The sequence below is a fragment of the Brassica rapa genome, chromosome A06, assembly GCF_000309985.2.
Source record: "Brassica rapa cultivar Chiifu-401-42 chromosome A06, CAAS_Brap_v3.01, whole genome shotgun sequence".
Lineage (NCBI taxonomy): Eukaryota > Viridiplantae > Streptophyta > Magnoliopsida > Brassicales > Brassicaceae > Brassica > Brassica rapa.
Window position 1 is genome coordinate 3,941,166 of NC_024800.2, and position 19,985 is coordinate 3,961,150.

Here is a 19,985-nt window from a genome sequence, read left to right on the forward strand (position 1 = left end):
AGACATGTTTGTTAAATTTTGAAAGTGTTGGAAAAAAAATTATATATTGTGAAAATCTATAAAAATAAATTAATATAATAGTTTTAAGAATATAAGAGATATATGTAGTATTCTTAAAATCTAGTTTAAAATGATTAAAATATACAATTCCAATAACATTAATTTTAATGGATTTGTTAAAATCCAACTTTTTGAAGAACAACAAATTGCATATAGAATTCAAAACCATCAAACTAATAACACTAAATTTTATTAAAAATACGAGAATCTATAAACTAATATAATCCATTATTTAGCTAAACTAAAATGTCATTTAATTAAATCAACCTTTTGATTTGAATAAAGAATAATATCATATGCATGAAATTTCTCTCTTTTGCAGTCAAAATTAAAGATAAACATTAAACACACACACAGAGAGAAAAACGAGTAAGGCAGTAAGCCATCATGGAAAATGAAATAAACCTTGCTTCTCCCGCAAGAAAGTCAATCAGTAAAGAAAATACAACTGGGATGAGAGATGACGTTTTATTAAATGGAAACTATTCTATTCGTCCCAGGAGAATAAAAAAAGTTTCAACTATACGTGATCTGATCATTTTATCACATTGAATGAGATCTGGTCAAATCCTCCAATCTATTTGTTTATACAAAAAATCACATATATAGTTTTAAGACAAGTCTCATTATGATAACTATAAAGCCGACTCTCTTGTCGGAATACTAAATCCTCCTAACAACTCCTCCATAACCAAAAACCTTCAACCTCTCCAATCCTTACACACACACAAAGAACCAGTCAATATGTTGAGTCCCTTTTCTTCACCGAAGAGATCGAGGAAAGAAAGCAAAGAAAGCAAGAACCCTTATTCAAATCGTGGTCTTGACAAGTTCTCTGCACTTCTATCTGAGCTCGACGAGAAGAGACAGAGCATTTACGCAAATAGGCTAGACTCCGATGGGCCTCCTCTTGTTCGGTTTGTGTTCAAAAGCTCCGGAGAATGCGTTCCTGTCATGATCAAGACAAAGAAAATAACCAAGAAGAAGGTAGAGACTCAAGATGATCTCAAGATCAAGACCGAGTCAAAAACAAAGGAGGCAAAGGAAATAAAGGAGACAGAGTCAGAAACAACGGAGAAGAAACATAGATGTGTATTGAACGAGAATCTGAAGAAGATTTCAAGACCGAACCGTTTTTTACCCGTGACAGTGATCTTGGTTCTAGTCTTCTTGGTGTTTTTTGGACGAACTGTTTCGATCATGTGCACTTGTATCGTTTGGTACTTGGTTCCAATGATCAAAGAACAAAGCCGAAAGAAAGGATCAACATACAAGACCCAAAAGAAGAAGAAGAAAATGAACGAGAGGATGGCTCGTGACCAAAATGTTCTCAAGGAGAAGCTTCCGCACCTGGCTGCTGCTCCTGGTAAAACTCGGTGACGAAAACTGATTAACCTTTGTTCTTTTAATTGTGTTTGAAAGTTCTTTTATTCGTTTCATCTGACATTAACCTTAATTACTTTTTTGTTCCTTGTTATGTGATTTGTTCTGTTTATATTTTCTAATTCTAGTGATATGTAATTATTCAAAGGGAGTTGTGGTCTGTAGTTCCTTAATTCATACAGAACTCGTAGAATCTTTAATCTAAGTGGGAATAACTGGTTTACGAGGTTTGGTTGCTTGTTTCTGTGGACAACCTGTACTGTTTACTATCGCCCACGTTTGGTATTTTAAGGAAATAACCTTAATATTTTTTTTTTGTTAATTTGTAAGAATTTTTTATATTTAAAATATTTTTTCATTTAAATCACTGTTTTTAAATTCGATCCGAACCAGCGGTCAAACCGATTAATCCGGTGATTCGATAATTTGATTTTGATTTTTAAAAATATCCATATTTTAAAAATTACTAAAACCTAAGACTAACCGATTGAACTGATGGATGACTGATATGTAATCCGATTTGATTTAGATTATTATAGTTTCATAATTTGTCACTTTTTAATCTAAATTTTAAAGTTCATTGTTTTGCAATTTTATGAAATTATGACTTTTCTTATAAATTTTGATAGTGAAAATGATAGATATCAAATAATTAAGAACTATAAATATGTCTTGAACATATTAATCCTTTTTATATAGCTTAATTAATTTTATTATAATTGTTTTGTTAATTTATCTTGTTAATAATTTGGTTTATATTATAATTGGTTTTAATTTGTTGTTTTTTTAGTGTTAAGTATTTTAAACATTTTAAAAAAAAATTCATAGTTATTTTTGTTATTATATTTATTTTATAATGTATAACTTTATATATTCTTTTATGGTATGGATATTATTGAGTTATTATGTTACCTAAATAATATAACCATTATTTAGGAAATATAAATAAAATAATCCGTTAATTTAATTGATTTTTTGTAGATTCTTTTGTAGTATCTAAACCTGTAAAATAAGTTCTATTTATTTTCGTTATTTTATAAATTATTTTATTTTTTCTATTATTTAATTTATCTAAATAATTTGAAAGAAAATTGTTAGCAATTATAAAAAAGATGAGACATGATATTTTATATTGTTTGGACAAAAGATTAATTACAGTGTTATTTGGAAACATGGATGATAGTATAAAGAAAAAGAAGAATATTATTTGGAAACATGGATATTAGTATAAAAATAAATATTAGTAATTTAATTTAAATTAAACTATAAAGTTGAAAATGTATTTAATTTAAAATTTACAAAATAAATGTTAGGTCCAAAACAATGCTTATGTTTTAATAAAATAAATAGGAGAAAAACTTACTGAAGTCAGCCCAACATCAGTTTGGTTGGGTTGGGTTCAATTAGAACATATAGGTCATAATGAATGGTAAGTTGGTAACAATTTATGTTTAGTTTGGAAAAACAGTTTATCCTAATTAATACTTCAACAGTTCCACAGCTTTTGCTTGAACAGTTCCACAGCTTTTGCTTCAAACCCTACCAAAGAATCATGCATGAGTCATGAACTCATGATGTTAATATAAACAATGAAATAATGTTGCTTTGTTAGTATCCTAATTATCTAATAAATAGATTTCATAAATTCAGAACTTGAAGTCATTAAGACAAAATGTCGTTCTTGTGGTCGTCTTCTCTTGTGCATTGACAAAAAAACGAAAGTTAGATTTTCATCTATTTATTAATAATATAAAATAGTTTCTCTCTTAAGATTGTTAATCATTATAATTTTTTTTTATTTTATAATAGGATTCTTCAAAAGCAAAAGAGTAAGAAGTATATGCCAAAAGTGGCTGAAGAAACTAAATTTTTAAAAATCCTAAACCAGAAGTTCATAAGAAGCATGTTCCTGAAATTGAAAAACAAAACAAATAAAATGAAACATGTGGGGAAGAAAAAAAATTATTAACAAGGATCAAACATCTATATCTATATCGGCTGAAGAATCAGGAAATCTCCAATTCAAATTATTATTTTTTTTTTGTAGAAGATGCTTGAATTTTGAGGATGAGAATTTGAGACTAGAAAAAAAAACGGTAAGAGAGATAATGGTGAATTAGCTGATAAAAAAACATTCTCAGAATTTGAAAATTTCCTTTGAAAATGTGTAGCATGTCTAAGATAAAGCATATTAAAATAACCAGTAAGAGAGGAAATGGACAATAATAGCATATAAGAAAAGACGAGGAAAAAGAACCATGAGAGATTCAATATGATGAGTTGTTTGAGTACCGGAAAGTGTATTAGTTATACAATGACTGATAATCTTGCTAAACATATCTTAAGATTTTTAAAAGCGAAAAAAGAAAAAAGTACATGCCAAAAGTGATTGAAAAAGCTAAACCATAAGATCCAAAACCCGAGACTCATAAAAGCGTGATTTCATAAAAGCGTGATTTTGAAAGTTAAAAAGCATAACTAATAAGATGAAATATGCATGAAAGAAAAAAAAATTGTTAACAAATATCAAGAATCTACACCAATAAAAAGATTTGTAGAAGGTATTTGGATTTTGAGGATGAGGAAAAGAGTTTAATATCAAAAATATATAAAACAGTCAAATTTGAGAGATAATGATGAATTGGATGATAAAATAAGACGTTCTCAAGAATTGGAAACTTATCTTGAAGTACCTAGCACATAAAGAAAAAGTCAACTAAAAAGGTAAATAGTGAAAAAGGAATTGAAAAATAATGGCGCAATAACTAATCAGAGAAACAAAAAAAAGATTATTGGAGATTTAGTATGATATATTGTGAGAGCACCAACAAGTACATTGGTTGTACAATGAATTAACAATTTTGATGAATCTATCATCAAAATTTCTTACATTCCAAAACTGGTTGAAAAATGAAACTGTAAGAGAGATTCAAACAATAAATTTAAAGGAAGTATTGTTATCATAATTATTTGATAAGTGTATGAATCAAATTCAGAAATTGAAATCTCTAAAACACAATGTTTTATTGTGGTTTCTTTTGTGCATTAACAAAAAATAAAGGTAGGATTTTCATCTATTTATCTTATTATATAAAATTTGGCTCTCAAAGTTGCTAATTAACATAATCCTTGAACATGATCATGACACGTGTCAATAAAATTTGTAACATGTATCAAAATATGATGCAAATATATTTTGTTTAAAATCTAAAAAAAATTAAAAAATGAAAATTATTATTACAAAAACTATTCTTTTACGTTTTTAAAGGTTTTAGAAAAGAAAATTACTATTACATAAACTTTAACATTATCTTAAATAAAAGTTTCAATTCCCATTGGCCAGGATTTAAAAAGAAAAAGAAAACAAATGTTTTTTGGTTAGGATTTAAAAAAGAAAAATCTTTTTTAATTAGGATGCTAGAAAAAAAAATGTTATCGCATGTGTTTATTTCTTAAGATTATGTTAGTTAGGATAAAAATAAATCTTATTTCATAATTCTTTATATATTAATTAAAGAGCATTACAATTTACAACCTTTTAGTGTAGCCACGTCTTATCAAATTATCAGAATATTTAGAAAATAAGTTGGTTTATCTAAATATATTACACTTTTTATTAAATTAACTATCAAATTGATTAAAAGTGCATAAATGAATATTATTCATTATTTCCTTAAATAAAAGTTATGGAATTACTTTATATGACTAACATATATACAATAATTAATGATTTTGAATAATAAAAATTTGATAATAGTTTTTGTATCATCCATCATTTTTGTTTAATTTATATTATTAAAAATAAACATCACATTAACCATATAACAAACAATATTTTTTTTTCTTATATGTTATATTTAAAATTTTTTTAAACAAGTGTAAATCACTAAAACTGTTAAAAGTCTTACAGTAAAATTTTTGTGAACAATAATTTTACTTTTATTTTTAATACACATATATAAACGATAATAAAATCATATGTATATGAAGTATCATTTAATAGATATTCAGATTAAATATATATAAATATATATATATATATATATTTTTAATATTATATAAAATTAAACGATATACCATATAATATACACACGTATGTTAATTTTGAAATTTGCATTGAAAATGTATTGAGATCTGAACATTTTAATTTTAAAATTTGTATTGAATTTTAAAAGCAATTGTAAATTATTAAAACTATTAGAATCTCACATAGAAAATTTTGTGATTAATTGTTTAAACAAATGTTAATAAAATTATATGATTAGAAACTAGGAAACTTCAATTAAATATGAATATTCAAATATACTATATATTTATGTTAATATCATTTAAATTTAATTATATATTTAAATAAATAAAATGATTGCTTTGATTTATGTTCTTATTCCATATTTTATATACATAATATTTACTCGATTCTCAATTATTAAATATATTTATTATTTTATAATACATAGATAAATACAAAATAATATATAAAATAATTTATATAAATAACGTTCATTCTCAATTATTAAATATATTTATTATTGCGCGGATTTTAATCTAGTATTTGTTTTTTTTGGGACAACCTTTAATCCAGTATTATAATATTTTTTTAAAATGGGTGAATATTTGGTGGATGGGTGGGTCCAAATCTCTAACCATTACAAAACACGGGCGATCCGATTCAATCACTTGTCCCCTCGTTAACATCGAAACATTTCTCCTCAGAGACAAGAAGGTATGCAGCTTCTCCATCTTCTTCTTCCTTGTTTCACATTGTTGTTGAGATTTAACGGTTTGTTTCTTCTGTAAACCAGGATCTGCGTCTCTTTATCCAGCAAATGGACGCCTCAATGATTACTAATTGCAAATCCACTGCCTCCCTTCCCGTAAGTGAACACACTCTCTCTCTCTCTCTCTCTCTCTCTCATGAAAATCATTAGTCATCAGTGACATTTGTAATGTTTGTTTGTTTGTTGCGAAGTCTTTGTTCCTGGGGAGGTCGGGAGGTAGCATTAGAAGTTCCCAGTGTAATGTCATGATGGGGAAAGCCATTACCTTCCCGAGCCAAAAGACTCAGACTTTGAAGGTTAGCCGGAAGAACGTGAATAGGAGGTGTGGTGGTGGTGCGCTTGGTGCTACTTGCAGTACTGGGGATAAGATTCTTGTGGCTAACAGAGGTGAAATTGCTGTCCGTGTGATCCGAACTGCTCATGAAATGGGGATTCCTTGTGTTGCTGTTTACTCAACCATTGACAAGGATGCATTGCATGTCAAATTGGCTGATGAGGCTGTTTGTATTGGTGAAGCTCCTAGCAACCAGTCGTAAGTGTTTTTCTCTTCTTCTGTTAACATGCAGCAAATTTTGACCATTTCATTGGTTCTATGTATAAATGTGTTCTCTTGTTAATAGTATTATTTTGAGTAATATGAATTGATTTTCTATTAAACATGTGTATTAGATTTTTGGTCCATATGCTTGATTACTGGGGAGTGGGGAGATTGAGTTTAGCTTCTTTTTTTTTAAACTGTGAGATGTGTGCAGGTATTTGGTGATACCGAATGTTCTGTCAGCTGCAATTAGCCGAGGATGCACAATGCTTCATCCTGGATATGGATTCCTTTCAGAGAACGCTCTTTTTGTTGAGATGTGCAGAGAGCACAGGATCAACTTTATTGGACCAAATGTAAGTTCTTTAAACCATTTGCAGAATATAAGAAATTCATTATTTGAAAGCACTTAACCGTATTAATTAAAATTTAGAATAATAGAAAAGAAAATGCTCGCTAACTGGATCTTCTGCATCTCTTCCTTAATTTCTGCAGCCTGATAGCATCCGTGTCATGGGTGACAAATCAACTGCCAGGGAGACGATGAAGAATGCTGGTGTCCCAACTGTACCAGGGAGTGATGGACTATTAAAGGTATATTATGCTGGTTCAATAAGTTGTTTATTTCAAGTTGAGTCACATCAAAATATCCATTGGAACTTTCATGAGTTGAAATTTTTTGTTACAGAGCACAGAAGAAGGAGTCAAGCTCGCCAATGAGATTGGGTTTCCTGTGATGATCAAGGTAAACTATTTCGTTTTAATGTTGCAGATTACCTTAATTCTCACTTGGGATTTGCTAAATAGGCATCAGCTGAAGCTTTCTTTTTCCTTTATATTCTAAAGAGTCACTGAGTATTGAATCTCACAACTGGTCTCTTTCTGGTTTACAGGCAACAGCTGGTGGTGGTGGACGTGGAATGCGTCTCGCTAATGAACCGTCAGAGTTTGTGAAACTGCTGCAGGTATGAGAAACTGGCCCACAAGTGGCCAGCATCTGAATTTCAGAAGGATTGTTCAAGAGAACAGCTCTACACAATCATGTCCTACTGAATTCTGATATTTGATAGGAATGTATCACATAATCTTAACTCTTTAGTGAACCTAGATTGTCATGATCTGCATCATATTTCTAACTTCTTCAAGAACAACTTTACATGTACGAAGATATTGTAGTAAAGTACAACAAGTATTATAGTGTTAGCCAATCCCTTAACTACTATACCATGAAGATCTGTAAATTTTTAACAACCTTTATTTTTTTCTTAATTTTCTGTTCTACAGGCAGCAAAGAGTGAGGCCGCGGCTGCTTTTGGAAATGATGGAGTTTATCTGGAGAAGTACGTCCAAAATCCCCGCCATATTGAGTTCCAGGTATACAGTTCTCTACAGAAGTTGTTCAAATGATCTGAGCATTTTTAAGAAGAGGCTAAGTTTTCAGTATATGGTTGATCCTGATTCTCAGAGTTCATTTTCATGGCTTCACGTCTCATTAATGGAACCACTGACATTTTTCGCTTTTTCATAAAAAAAAAGAATGAATTGATCTAAAGAACTTCAACTGTATTTTTCCACACTTTGAATAAGCACAGATATTTTTTAAATCTTTACTGTGCTATCAAAGGTTCTCATCTACAGCTGTTGGATTTAGATTCTTGCAGATAAATTTGGAAATGTTGTTCACTTCGGCGAGCGTGACTGCAGCATCCAGGTATCATTTTCTATTTGTTGCTTGGTGGTCTAAGAACCAAAAGAAAAAACTGACCGCTTAGTCTTTAGACCATTTCTCTTTACTAATCTTCCCAAGATCTGCTAGACTGTGTTCTCTGTAGTAGTTGCTAAGATGCAAATACATGAATAACTAAATCTTCACTTGACAACAGAGACGGAACCAAAAGTTGCTGGAAGAAGCACCTTCCCCTGCACTGACCCCTGAGTTGCGAAAAGCCATGGGTGATGCAGCTGTTGCAGCAGCAGCGTCCATTGGGTACGTTGGTGTTGGTACCGTGGAGTTCCTTTTGGATGAGAGAGGTTCCTTCTATTTCATGGAAATGAATACTAGAATCCAGGTTGGATAAGTTGTTATGACTGCAAAGTATATATTTATAATTCAATAGAATCTTTCCTTTAATCCAAGTATCTGAAGCAGAATGAATAGCTAACGTTTTTGGGGGATTTAAAATAGGTGGAGCATCCTGTGACAGAGATGATTTACTCCGTTGATTTGATTGAAGAACAGATTCGTGTTGCTATGGGAGAGAAACTGCGTTATACACAGGTATGACTAGTGCTTATCAGTATCCTTTGTGATATTCCACATAGGTGAAGGGTGTGCTAGAAAACCTCTTCAATTTCTGGATTAATTTTCTCTACAGGATGAGATTGTGCTTAGAGGACACTCTATTGAATGTCGTATCAATGCAGAGGACCCATTTAAAGGATTCAGACCTGGACCCGGTATGTTTCACCGCTTATATGCAACATTTTACCAATTTTTAGCAAATGACCGTTGATTACAACATTGTTGCTGACACACAATAACAGGAAGAATAACATCATATCTGCCATCTGGAGGTCCCTTTGTCAGAATGGATAGTCATGTGTATCCCGACTATGTTGTTCCTCCAAGCTATGACTCTCTTCTTGGAAAGGTATAGTACACTGTGTGTGATTATTACATTGAAGTGTTTGTATTCCAGAACTTGTAATTTATGTTCTTACGTTCAGTTATTATGGCTTTTTTCATTGGTTTCTTTTTGACATTCATGGTGTATTTTATATTTATTTCAGCTTATTGTATGGGCTCCAACGAGGGAAAGGGCAATTGAGCGGATGAAACGTGCACTTAATGACACTATTATTACAGGTATTCAGTGATAACTTTCTTCTGATTCTGCTATGTTTATGTTTTAACATTGTTAATCTTTCGCCGACACTTTCTTTTGTTGCACTTCAGATGAAATGTTTTCAATTCTGTTTCTTGTTTTTTCTTTCATCAGGGGTTCCCACCACCATTGAGTACCACAAACTTATCCTTGAAGTTGAGGTGTGTGAAATAAACTAGCTAGCTGTACTCTTAGTGAATCTTTTTATCAGGAAAGTTTGGAGTTTATAAAATTTACATGCTGGTAACAGGATTTCAAGAACGGAAAAGTTGACACTGCATTCATCCCCAAGCATGAAGAGGAATTAGCAGAGGTACGTACAATTTTCTTAGACCCTTTACTCGTCAAATCATGATTTGTCTATTCTAAATTATGGTCAATGCTATGTGTGCAGCCTCATGAAATTGTGCTAGTGAAAGATTTGACAAATGCAGCTGCTTAGAGAACTCATCAGCTCTTGCATGAAACCAGTAATTTTCAGAACAAGGGGGAATCAATTATGCCAATGCCCGCAAAGTCTTCATCCACTTGGCATGATCTCAGCGATAATTGTGTTGTTTTTTCTTTAGAGTTTATGGTATTCACAATACGTTCCAAGGGAATTGTCGATTTAGTGTGAGGATCTGTGAGAACTTCATTTTCAGACCATTTAAGTATTTCAAGATGAAATGTTTTATGACTAGGCTTTAAATGTGAGACTTGATATTCAGTGTGTTTGCCTATTTATCCTTAGATTTTGTTTCTTGCCATGTCTCTACCTTCTTCAGATCCTTTTAGTATTTGTCTTTCCCTGGAGTACCTCTAGGGAAGTGCCATTCCATGAAGTTATGGAGAATGGTGTGGATAAAAGACAGGTGTGTCAATGAGTTGGTGATTCGAACCAGGAACCCTATATTTAGGGCTTTTGACGAACTCTCTACGCTATGCTTGTCCGTTTTCAACCTTCTCACTAGAACACAGACTCAGTTTATGCATATACGTTATATATGTATGCGTTGGTCGCTAAAGCAGTCCAAAGAAAGGGATGGAAATCATCATAATCAGAGTGTCGTTATAAACAGAGAAGGAAGGTTGAAATGGCTTCTCTCTCAAGCTATTTAGGATGAACAGTTGCAGTTAAATTACGTCATTGCATAGATTACAAACGCGTCTGCCTTGCAGTATCAAAAATTTCTCTGAACAGAAGTGATGTCTCTGAGAGAAAGTGAAGAGATAGGCTGCTCTCTGATGCGGGACAATAGGATGGAGGTTTGCTCTGTTGCAATCTCTAGCCTCTCCTTTGATTTTGACGATTCAGAGACAAGTGTCGAGACCAGATTCTGGAGAAACTGAACTCTTTCTCCATGATCATCCGCGTTACTTCTGAACGTCTTGCTAAAAGACGTGCTGATCCTGCGCCACCTCAGAGGAAGATACCTGTCCGGGAGCTGGAAACAGTTTCCTGTTGAGAGAACTCGGAGCGCGTGCCTGCAGAGAAACCCAGAGAACTCAAACAGCTGGCAGCTGCAGCTTATGATGCCTTCTTGAGGAACCCAATACACTTTTCTTCCTCCGTCGAGTTTTGTGTGGTGCCTCACGAGATACCCGTCCTCCATCTGGAACGAAGCGTAGTGAGCTGCAAGCACAAGCTGCTCTTGGAGCTTGGAGAATGCGAAAGGAGTGAGGACCGAGGCTGCGTGAGATTCCATGGGAGCTCCGGTTTTTAGGCTGATGTTTTGAAGATTCTGCTGCATTGTTTGCTGTTCTGTGGCCTGGTCTTTGAAATCCACCGCAACAGCCACCTGCACATAAGGAAATAGAAAAGGCCTAAGAGCTTGACCAGCACTGAATATAGCATTGCCAGAAGAAGAAGAAGACGAAAACATACTTGTTCTACAAAGTGAGCTAGACGGGTCTGTGCGCTCAAAAACCTTTGGATAAAGGCGTTAATGGCTTTGGACCGGCCACTCAAAGTCATTCCAGCTAAAAAATGGCTTCTAAGGTACGGTAAAGACCACAAGGAACGTGAGGCGTAAAGGTTATTAATGTGCCTGTTCGTGTGCAGTCCAAAAGAGTTCACCATGTCTCTCCAACCCAACTCGAACTCCTCTATGGATTCCAGATGGTAGAGGCGATAGAACTCCGCTTTCCAGTCGTTGTAACGCTCCCCAAGAGCAGCATTGAACCAGGATGGAAACTTTCCAACAACCATCCATATGCAGAGCGCGTGCTTAGTGGCTGGCATCTCCCCATCTATGGCTTCTTTGAGACACATATTATGGTCTGTTAGTATTGTTTGAGGCGCCTTCCCACTCATGAACCCTGTGAAAGCCTTATGTATGAAACAAATGTCAGATAGGAGACAAATGTTCTACTTAAGAGATAACTACCAAGAGGTCAAAAGAGAAGTACCTGTAGTGCCCATGACCAAGATCTCACATTCTCATCCCTCAGAAGCACACAGCCGAAGAAGCAAGGCACACCGTAGTTATTAACACCAACCCATATCCCAAGTGGCATCTCAACTGCACTTAACCGATGCGTCGTATCAAAAACCACAGCATCTCCAAAGATCTCGTACGCCTGAATGGAAGAAGCATATGACCACGCAATATTCTCCAACTTATCGTTTGCATCCAACGTAAACTCGAACTTAAAGTTAGGGTCTTGCTCCTTTATGCTCTGACACATCCTCAGGAAATCGATGTTTTCATCCTCAGGGTCAAGCTTCTTGAACGACTGAAGCAAGTTCCTGACGTCCTTCTCAGTGAACGGCAAAAAGCCAGGCTCGACGCACTTCTCAAGCTCCATGAGCCTCATCATCTGCTGAACCGTTATCCCCGTCTTGGAAAACATCAGAATCCGGCTTTTATCTGCGTCTGATATGGACCTGTACGCAGGAAGGAAACGAACTTGACTCGGCTCTAACAGGTCGTGATTGTGGTGATTAGCAAAGCCTGTGACACGCCACTCCACCGAACCTAACTCAGTTATTTTACTAATCCTTAAGTACGCTTGACATCCACACCGAGAAGATCTTCTGTTTCTCTGTGGCTTTCCTTCACTTAAAGTCTTGACAGGCGTGTTACCAGCGCGATGGCAAACAAAGTAGCGCCTGGTGAGTCCTTTCCCAACTCCGTCTTTCCCTTCTGTCCTGTGACGACGTATTGAGAACCCGCAGCGCTTAGCAAAGGTGCTGTAGAAATCGTAAGCTGCGTCGTGTGTGAGGAATCTTTGTCCTATATACGGGATGACATCGTTAACTGCTTCTAAAGAGAGGCCCGTCCCGTCTGGTGATTCCTCAGTGCTACTAGCGTCGTCCAAAGAGAGAGATCGATGGTCTGAGGGATCATCGTAGATTAGCAACATCTGTCCAGCATCATCCGACATCTTGCTCCTTACCTGACAAGCACATAACAGCAACAAGGATCTAAGTAGCATTGGGATAACTATACACATAAAATGTTAAGAGATGGCTAACTATTCATATAAAGCTATCGCCTTGTGGCTTAGAATCTACTGCTAACATGACCTTGGGACACATTGATAACAAGTTTCAATTTTAACTCATGCACACGAAGCTAAAACGATTCAGAATCCAAATATCTCACAGAAAGATTAGAACTTTAAAGTAATTAGAGATTTCGAAATCAAGGTCACATTTTGTATGCGGATCTACGGCCATGAGAACAAGAGAGATGGGTTTCACGATTGAAACTAGCATGAATCGAAAGCTAGTTTCTTTCATCTTTAGAAACAGACAGAGAAGCTGCAAGAGAGAGAGAGAGAGAGTACTGATTATAAGACGAGAGTGACGAACACAGTGTTGCGAAGGAGAAGCCCTAATTTGCGCAGGGAGGTGACAACAATCCCTTTGTTTCTCATACGCATCTTGTTATCTTACGCCTTCTCTAACTCCTCTCGAGAATACTATTACACCTATCACCAAACATTCCCACTTACTAATACGTCACCGTTTTACTAAATTATATTTATCGTCTTTTTATTTATTTTTTAATTCAAAGGGTTTAAGCCACACCGTTTGATCTTAAAACCCAAACCTTCTTCTTCCTCCCGCCATGTCTCTCCGTCACCTCCTACGCCACCGTCTCTACGCGGCCACCACCACCACCGCCCCTATTCCGATCACACTCATCCAGCAGCGCTTCTACAACATCTCATTTTCCCCACAAACTGAAGATCCGAAGACGATCGCTGACACTCAAGAATCATTTCAACTCAACGATCCTTCTCAATTCCAGATCCGAAACCGAACATTCTCATCAGCCGAGGAAGCAGACGCGGCGCGTCGCAAACAGAGACGCCAGAGCCGGATCCAGCCTCCTCTCAACGCTCTCCGGCGCGATCCCCCTCCGAAACGCGACCCCAACGCGCCGCGCCTCCCGGACTCGACCTCCTCCCTCGTCGGCCAACGGCTCAACCTCCACAACAGAGTCCAGTCCCTGATCAGAGCGTCCGATCTCGACGCCGCGTCGCGCCTCGCTCGGAACTCCGTGTTCTCCAGCACCCGGCCCACCGTCTTCACCTGCAACGCCATCATCGCCGCCATGTGCAGAGCCAAGCGCTACGGAGACTCGATCTCTCTGTTCGAGTTTTTCTTCAAGCGGAATCACATCGTCCCCAATGTAGTCTCGTACAATCAGATCATCAACGCTCACTGCGACGAAGGACACGTGGAGGAAGCTCTCGAAGTGTACCGTTACGTATTGGCTAATTCTCCTTTCGCTCCTTCGTCGGTTACGTATAGACATTTGACGAGAGGTTTGGTTCAAGCTGGGAGGAGCGGAGACGCCGCGAGTTTGTTACGGGAGATGCTGAGTAAAGGCCTAGCTGCGGATTCGATTGCGTACAGTAATTTGATTAGAGGGTTCTTGGACCTTGGGGAGTTAGATAAGGCGAATGAGTTCTTTGATGAGTTGAGAAGTAAGTGTACTGTTTACGATGGGATTGTGAACGCCACTTTTATGGAGTATTGGTTTGAGAAAGGTGAGGATGAGGAAGCTATGGAGTGTTACAGGTCTTTGTTGGAGAAGAAGTTTAGAATGTATCCACATACTGGGAATGTGCTTTTGGAAGTTTTTCTCAAGTATGGTAAAAAGAGTGAAGCTTGGGATCTGTTTAATGAGATGTTGGATAATCACACACCTCCTAATATTCTCTCTGTGAATTCGGAGACCGTTGGTATAATGGTCAATGAGTGTTTCAAGATGGGGAAGTTTGAGGAAGCGGTTGAGACGTTCAAGAAAGTTGGGAGAAAACCGACGTCTAGGCCGTTTGTGATGGATTATGTAGGTTACTGTAACATAGTAACGAGGTTCTGTGAACATGGGATGTTACCAGAGGCTGAAAGGTTGTTTGCGGAAGGTGTAGGCAAATCCTTGCCTGCTGATGCTCCGAGCCACAGAGCGATGATTGATGCCTATCTCAAGGCGGAGAGGGTCGACGATGCTCTCAAGATGTTGAACAGGATGGTTGATGTGAATTTGAGGGTGGTTGCTGATTTCGGTACGAGGGTCTTTGGCGAGCTGATTGAGAATGGTAAGCTGGTTGAATCTGCAGAGGTGTTGACTAAGATGGGAGAGAGGGAACCGAAACCAGATTCTTCGATTTACGATGTGGTGGTTAGAGGTCTTTGCGATGGCGGTGCACTTGACCAAGCTAAGGATATAATTGGTCAGATGGTTGGATATAGTGTTGGTGTTGCTCCTGTACTGCGTGAGTTTATCATAGAGACTTTTGAGAAAGCAAAACGTCGTGATGAGATTGAGAAAACCTTGAATACGGTTACCCGTCCGGTTAGAAACTCTCTGCGTTCTGGTAACACTGCACCTGGTGTACCCTCAGTGTTAGGGGCTACATCTGCAGCTCCCCAGCAACCTAGAGAGAAGGTCCCATGGACGAACCAGGGACCAGGGTCAGGTCAAACAACAGGAGGAACTTACAAGGCTAATAACGGCCAGAATCCTTCTTGGTCCAACACCTCGTCTAACCAGCAGCAGCAACCTTGGTCTAATCAGACGGCAGGGCGACAGACACCATCATGGTCGAGTCAGGCACCAGGATATCAACAGCAGCAATCTTGGTCTCAGCAACCGGGATGGTCAAGTCCTTCATCTCATCAGCAATCATGGGATAATCAGACAACTGGCCAGCAGCAACAGTGGGGTATTCAGACTGGCCATAATCAGCAACAGTGGGCTAATCAGACGCCTGGCCAGCAGCAACCGTGGGGTAATCAAAACACTGGCCATCATCAGCAACAGTGGAATAATCAGACAGCTGGCCAGCAGTCAGCTTGGACAGGGCAGCAGCAGCAGCAGCAGCCATGGTCTAATCAGACAGCTAGCCATCAGCAGTCACAGTGGTCAAATCCCACGTCAGGACAAGTGGCAGCTAATCAAGCACTGTGGTCAAACTCTGGGAATGGTCATCTTTCTCAACAACAAGAGCCAGTGTCATCTTCCTCCCATGAGTGGCAAGACGGTGAAGAAAAAAAGGTAGTTGAATTGAGAAACTAGTTCGACAACTTGGCTTATTCATTCTGCCCATCTTCCTTTGCCTTTTGGTTTGTGGGTCGCATGCAAACTCTGATATTTATTTATTAAAGATCAACATCATAATCTAACACCTTTTGTTGTTGATTGACTTGTATTTATGCTTCTCTTGAAGCCTCCTAATAAAGATTAAAGAGTAATGCAGTTCAATATCAGTAAAAACTCTCGCACTGTAATTTCATTTTTCCAAAAAGTTGATGAAAAAGAATAGATGTTGGTAATCTATAACTAGATTAGCTATTAGCTCTGCAGGTCGGCAGAAGCAAAACTCCTACATACAAAAAAGGCTCGACCTTTACATTTTTTTATATCTAAGATCAAGTAAAAGAAGTGACCATAACCAAAAGAAGTCCTAAGTATGTATCTCGTAGAAGAATCTCTCATCTCATCTCTATAAAAGTAGAAACATGAAGAGAAAAAAAATCAGCTGCTCTCCTCAAAACCCCATCACTGTAGAGCTCAAGTTCATAAGAGGAGCCAACGCACTAGGAGCAAACTTCCTAGCAAAAAGAAAGCACAAAGAAGTTGGCTCTTCATTATAAAGACAATCCGTCTCGTTCTTCCTTATGGACTGTAGAAACCCTTCCGTGATATTATCCGCCCCATACGTAGCTGGATGAGGTCCACCTATGGACCAATCCACCCACGTCACGCTTCTGTTCGCGTTCACCGAACCGTGAAACATGTTCAAGAACGTTGGGATGTAATGCTCGTCAGGGTAACAAGCCGGTCTGCAGAACTGTTTGAACAAGGAGTAGTATTTCGAGTCGGAGATGATGTAGATGGCGAGTTTACGGTTTACTTCAAACCACTGAGACCCTTTACGCCAGTGGTGTAGCTTGATGTCTGGGAGCATCTTGCGGCTGTAACGCCCGCGGCCGTAACGTGTGGGCTCGTCGTAAGAGTCCACGAAACTGTAAGCGGAGTTTATTAGGTAAGAGTAGACGGTGGAGAAGTTGTAGACGGGGACGCAGCTTTCTGAGAGGAGAATGAAACGCTCGTTTGAGAAGTCGAGCAATGCGTTGGCTAGAAGCCGCTTCTCTGCATCTGTTAGTAGTGGAGATCCCCATTCCACTTTCTGAGATATTAAAGTATAGAAGAAACATCAGAACCAAACAGATTATTTCTATTTTTTTTTGTAATCATAAAGATCAAACATAGAGTGACACAGACTATCCATGATCCTCAAAGTTATAAACCAAACAATATTTAGAAACCAAATCAGTGTCGTGGGGAAAAAAAAAAGAAGCCTTGAGCAATTCATATAATGAAAGAGATTACTACAACAAAATAATTTTAAATCAACATGAGAAGTTCATATAATGTTTTTGTGAACTAGTATGTTTCAGTTTCGTACCCCTACGGATCAATTTGTTCCCCATCAAATGAACTATAACAAGCTATTTTCCATATCATGGCGAAATTACTCGTGAACATTATTAAAATTTAGAACTATGTATCTACAAGAGTAACCAATCTTCATCCATACACAACCTTGAAATAGATGTAGCTAACAAGTAAAAAAAAAACAATTGAAAAAATAAAATCTACATTTACTTCCTGTACAAAACTAGATCTCCATGATCCAGAATGACTATACTTCAACACCCTGGACGTTATTGATTATCCCACGTGCATGAGCTAACTATAAGATCCATGAGAATTGGTAAAATAGTACTGTCTCCAGCTCAAAATCTCAGGACCATTTCACCTAGATTTTTCATCTCCTAAAGCTCAAGCTAGCACAACTACAGAATCCCAAAGTGTCCTAACTCCATATGAAAGACACCATTACAAACCTCATCTACTTATCCAAAATACTCTGTTCTTGTATTCTAAGTTAAGTCACAAATGAGAACAAAAGCAAGACACTTTATTACATCAACACGTACCTGACTCGGGATCTGCCTGTCGTAAAACGCCGAACCACTCGACACATTCATGTCGTAACCGGGAGGCGTATGAACATAAACCGACAAATACTTCTCATTCCCTCTAAAAAACTTCTCCCAGAGCGGAAGCATAGGCAAAGGCCCTCTCGTCAGAAACATAAACGCCACCTTCGGAGCCCTCTCGTACGGATACTCCTCCTTCACAGGAACCATCGACGCTCTCCAGAACAGCTCGTCGTCACTCATCCCGTGGCTCAGATTCCCCGGCCGCACAAACCCCTCCACGCTCCAGCATTCCCGATCCCTCCGTTTCTCCGCCGCGTCGTCGTCGTGATTCTCGTCCTCGCCGCCTGCGCAGTCCCGGTGGACGACCGTGCAGTTCGAGTAATCGGGAACCGTTTGCAGGGCCGCGGAGGAGGGGGAGGAGGAGGAGAACGCCGTCGTGGGCAAGGAGTTGAAGTAGCGATCGATGTGGGAGCTAGCGGCGAGGCCGATGATGATCCCGGCCATGAATATGAGCAGAAACGACAGCGTTTGAGCCAGTTTTAGTAACCCTATGTGCTTCTCGCCTTCCTCCTTCTCACCCGCTCTTCCTCTCGCCATGATCAAAATTCGAGAAAACTCTCAAAAAAACAGAGTGATGATGATCTCTCCAAAAAAAAAATAAAGTTTCAGCCTTTCATGGAAACATTGTATGCTTCGGAGAGACCGTAATCATAATCAGATCTTTCGTGAGAGTGGGAAAGGATGAGTGGAACAGATCAGAAAAAAAAAAATTGAATTCTCCGCTAAGAAGAAGAAGAAACATAAACAAATCTGGTCTTTTTTTTCTAGTTGGAAGTGTGGTGGATTTTGATCTTTTTTATTATTATTATAAAAAAAAAACAAAATTAAAAGTTGAGTTTATACGTAATTTAATTGAGTTTATGGTCCACGTTGAAAACATAAAGAGTTCAAAGTTCAAACTCCGCAGATCTTGCCAGGTGGGAAGAACTTATAGGTTCTTTAAGTTATTGGGCTGGAGGCCCACGTTCGACTGTGACGTGGTTTAGTGCTCGTCATCTCTTTGGTCCGACTTTCTATTTAAAAAAGATTTCAGTATTTCAAGCTTATAAATTATTCAAGTGTAACCTTAATAATGTAATAATTAAACATTTAAAAACAAATCTACAAAGCTTTGGTCATTATTTACCCAGCCAATCAAGTAGGTACAGAGTATGTGTTTTCATAGAATAAATTAATACAACTATTCCTCCATTTTGTATTATATAATAGAAATTTTTAACTCTTTTAGTAGTTTTGTTTATACATAAGTTTATGACTATGTTGTTATCTTTTGATTTTACTTTAAGGAACTAAGAATGCTTTGATGAAAAATTGTTATTGTTCCATCTTATAAAACAATAACAAAACATATTTTTTCTAGTCAAGATATATAATGGAATACTTAGGTAAAATTCCTTTTTAAAGTGAAAGCATATTGGTTAGGGGTTATATAAAGATTTTATCATCATTAAAATATTATTTTAGTGTCATCTTGTCACCCACGAAGAGAACACATATTGGTTGGTAGTTTCAAAAAAAAACTTCCATATGAATGGTATTGTCAAATTTATCATGATTACTATGTGTTACTTTCAATCTTCCTCTTGGCTTACAAAAGAATGAGGAAAAACTATTTTAATTAGTTTTTTTTTGTGCACCAACTATTTTAATTAGTTATTTGTCAATTTGAATGAGAGACAACATGAATACATGTGTATACCTTATAACTCATCCAGTCATTTTGATGGTGCGAGATAATCAAATAACCTGAATAAGTATAACACAATCTCCAATATATTTTGTTATTTTCATTTCTAAAATAAAAAAAATTATAATAAAAATGAGATATC

General features: G+C 36.9%; 5 protein-coding genes across 8 annotated transcripts; 3 read left to right on the plus strand and 2 right to left on the minus strand.

The window, feature by feature from the left end:
- The first annotated feature begins 49 nt into the window (after positions 1-49).
- On the plus strand, positions 50-4,669 carry LOC103871795. Its single transcript, XM_009150095.3, has 2 exons — positions 50-1,426; positions 3,253-4,669. Exons 1-2 carry the CDS (start codon positions 805-807, stop codon positions 3,315-3,317), a joined length of 687 nt encoding a protein of 228 aa, XP_009148343.1. The 5' UTR covers positions 50-804; the 3' UTR covers positions 3,318-4,669.
- A 1,368-nt stretch (positions 4,670-6,037) lies between these two features.
- On the plus strand, positions 6,038-10,388 carry LOC103871796 (biotin carboxylase, chloroplastic). Its single transcript, XM_009150099.3, has 17 exons — positions 6,038-6,166; positions 6,246-6,317; positions 6,413-6,753; positions 6,974-7,115; positions 7,255-7,353; positions 7,448-7,504; positions 7,653-7,724; positions 8,044-8,133; positions 8,411-8,470; positions 8,643-8,828; positions 8,945-9,037; positions 9,135-9,216; positions 9,304-9,410; positions 9,550-9,625; positions 9,759-9,805; positions 9,895-9,957; positions 10,039-10,388. Exons 1-17 carry the CDS (start codon positions 6,065-6,067, stop codon positions 10,084-10,086), a joined length of 1,737 nt encoding a protein of 578 aa, XP_009148347.2. The 5' UTR covers positions 6,038-6,064; the 3' UTR covers positions 10,087-10,388.
- A 265-nt stretch (positions 10,389-10,653) lies between these two features.
- On the minus strand, positions 10,654-13,549 carry LOC103871797 (protein FAR1-RELATED SEQUENCE 11). 4 transcript variants are annotated; one of them, XM_009150102.3, is made up of 4 exons: positions 13,284-13,422; positions 12,036-13,025; positions 11,512-11,955; positions 10,654-11,425 (listed from the first exon to the last, which is right to left on the minus strand). In XM_009150102.3, exons 2-4 carry the CDS (start codon positions 13,011-13,013, stop codon positions 10,808-10,810), a joined length of 2,040 nt encoding a protein of 679 aa, XP_009148350.1. In that variant the 5' UTR covers positions 13,014-13,025; positions 13,284-13,422; the 3' UTR covers positions 10,654-10,807. The 4 variants fall into 4 exon arrangements, with proteins under 4 accessions (XP_009148350.1, XP_009148351.1, XP_009148348.1 ...); XM_009150103.3 differs by having other exon boundaries at positions 13,235-13,393; XM_009150101.3 differs by having other exon boundaries at positions 10,662-11,425; positions 13,419-13,549.
- A 98-nt stretch (positions 13,550-13,647) lies between these two features.
- On the plus strand, positions 13,648-16,353 carry LOC103871799 (pentatricopeptide repeat-containing protein At1g10270-like). The gene has a single exon (XM_009150105.3). It carries the CDS (start codon positions 13,703-13,705, stop codon positions 16,160-16,162), a length of 2,460 nt encoding a protein of 819 aa, XP_009148353.1. The 5' UTR covers positions 13,648-13,702; the 3' UTR covers positions 16,163-16,353.
- Positions 16,349-19,595, minus strand: LOC103871798 (glycosyltransferase BC10-like). Its single transcript, XM_009150104.3, has 2 exons — positions 18,091-19,595; positions 16,349-17,276 (listed from the first exon to the last, which is right to left on the minus strand). Exons 1-2 carry the CDS (start codon positions 18,691-18,693, stop codon positions 16,635-16,637), a joined length of 1,245 nt encoding a protein of 414 aa, XP_009148352.1. The 5' UTR covers positions 18,694-19,595; the 3' UTR covers positions 16,349-16,634.
- Positions 19,596-19,985: the final 390 nt, after the last annotated feature.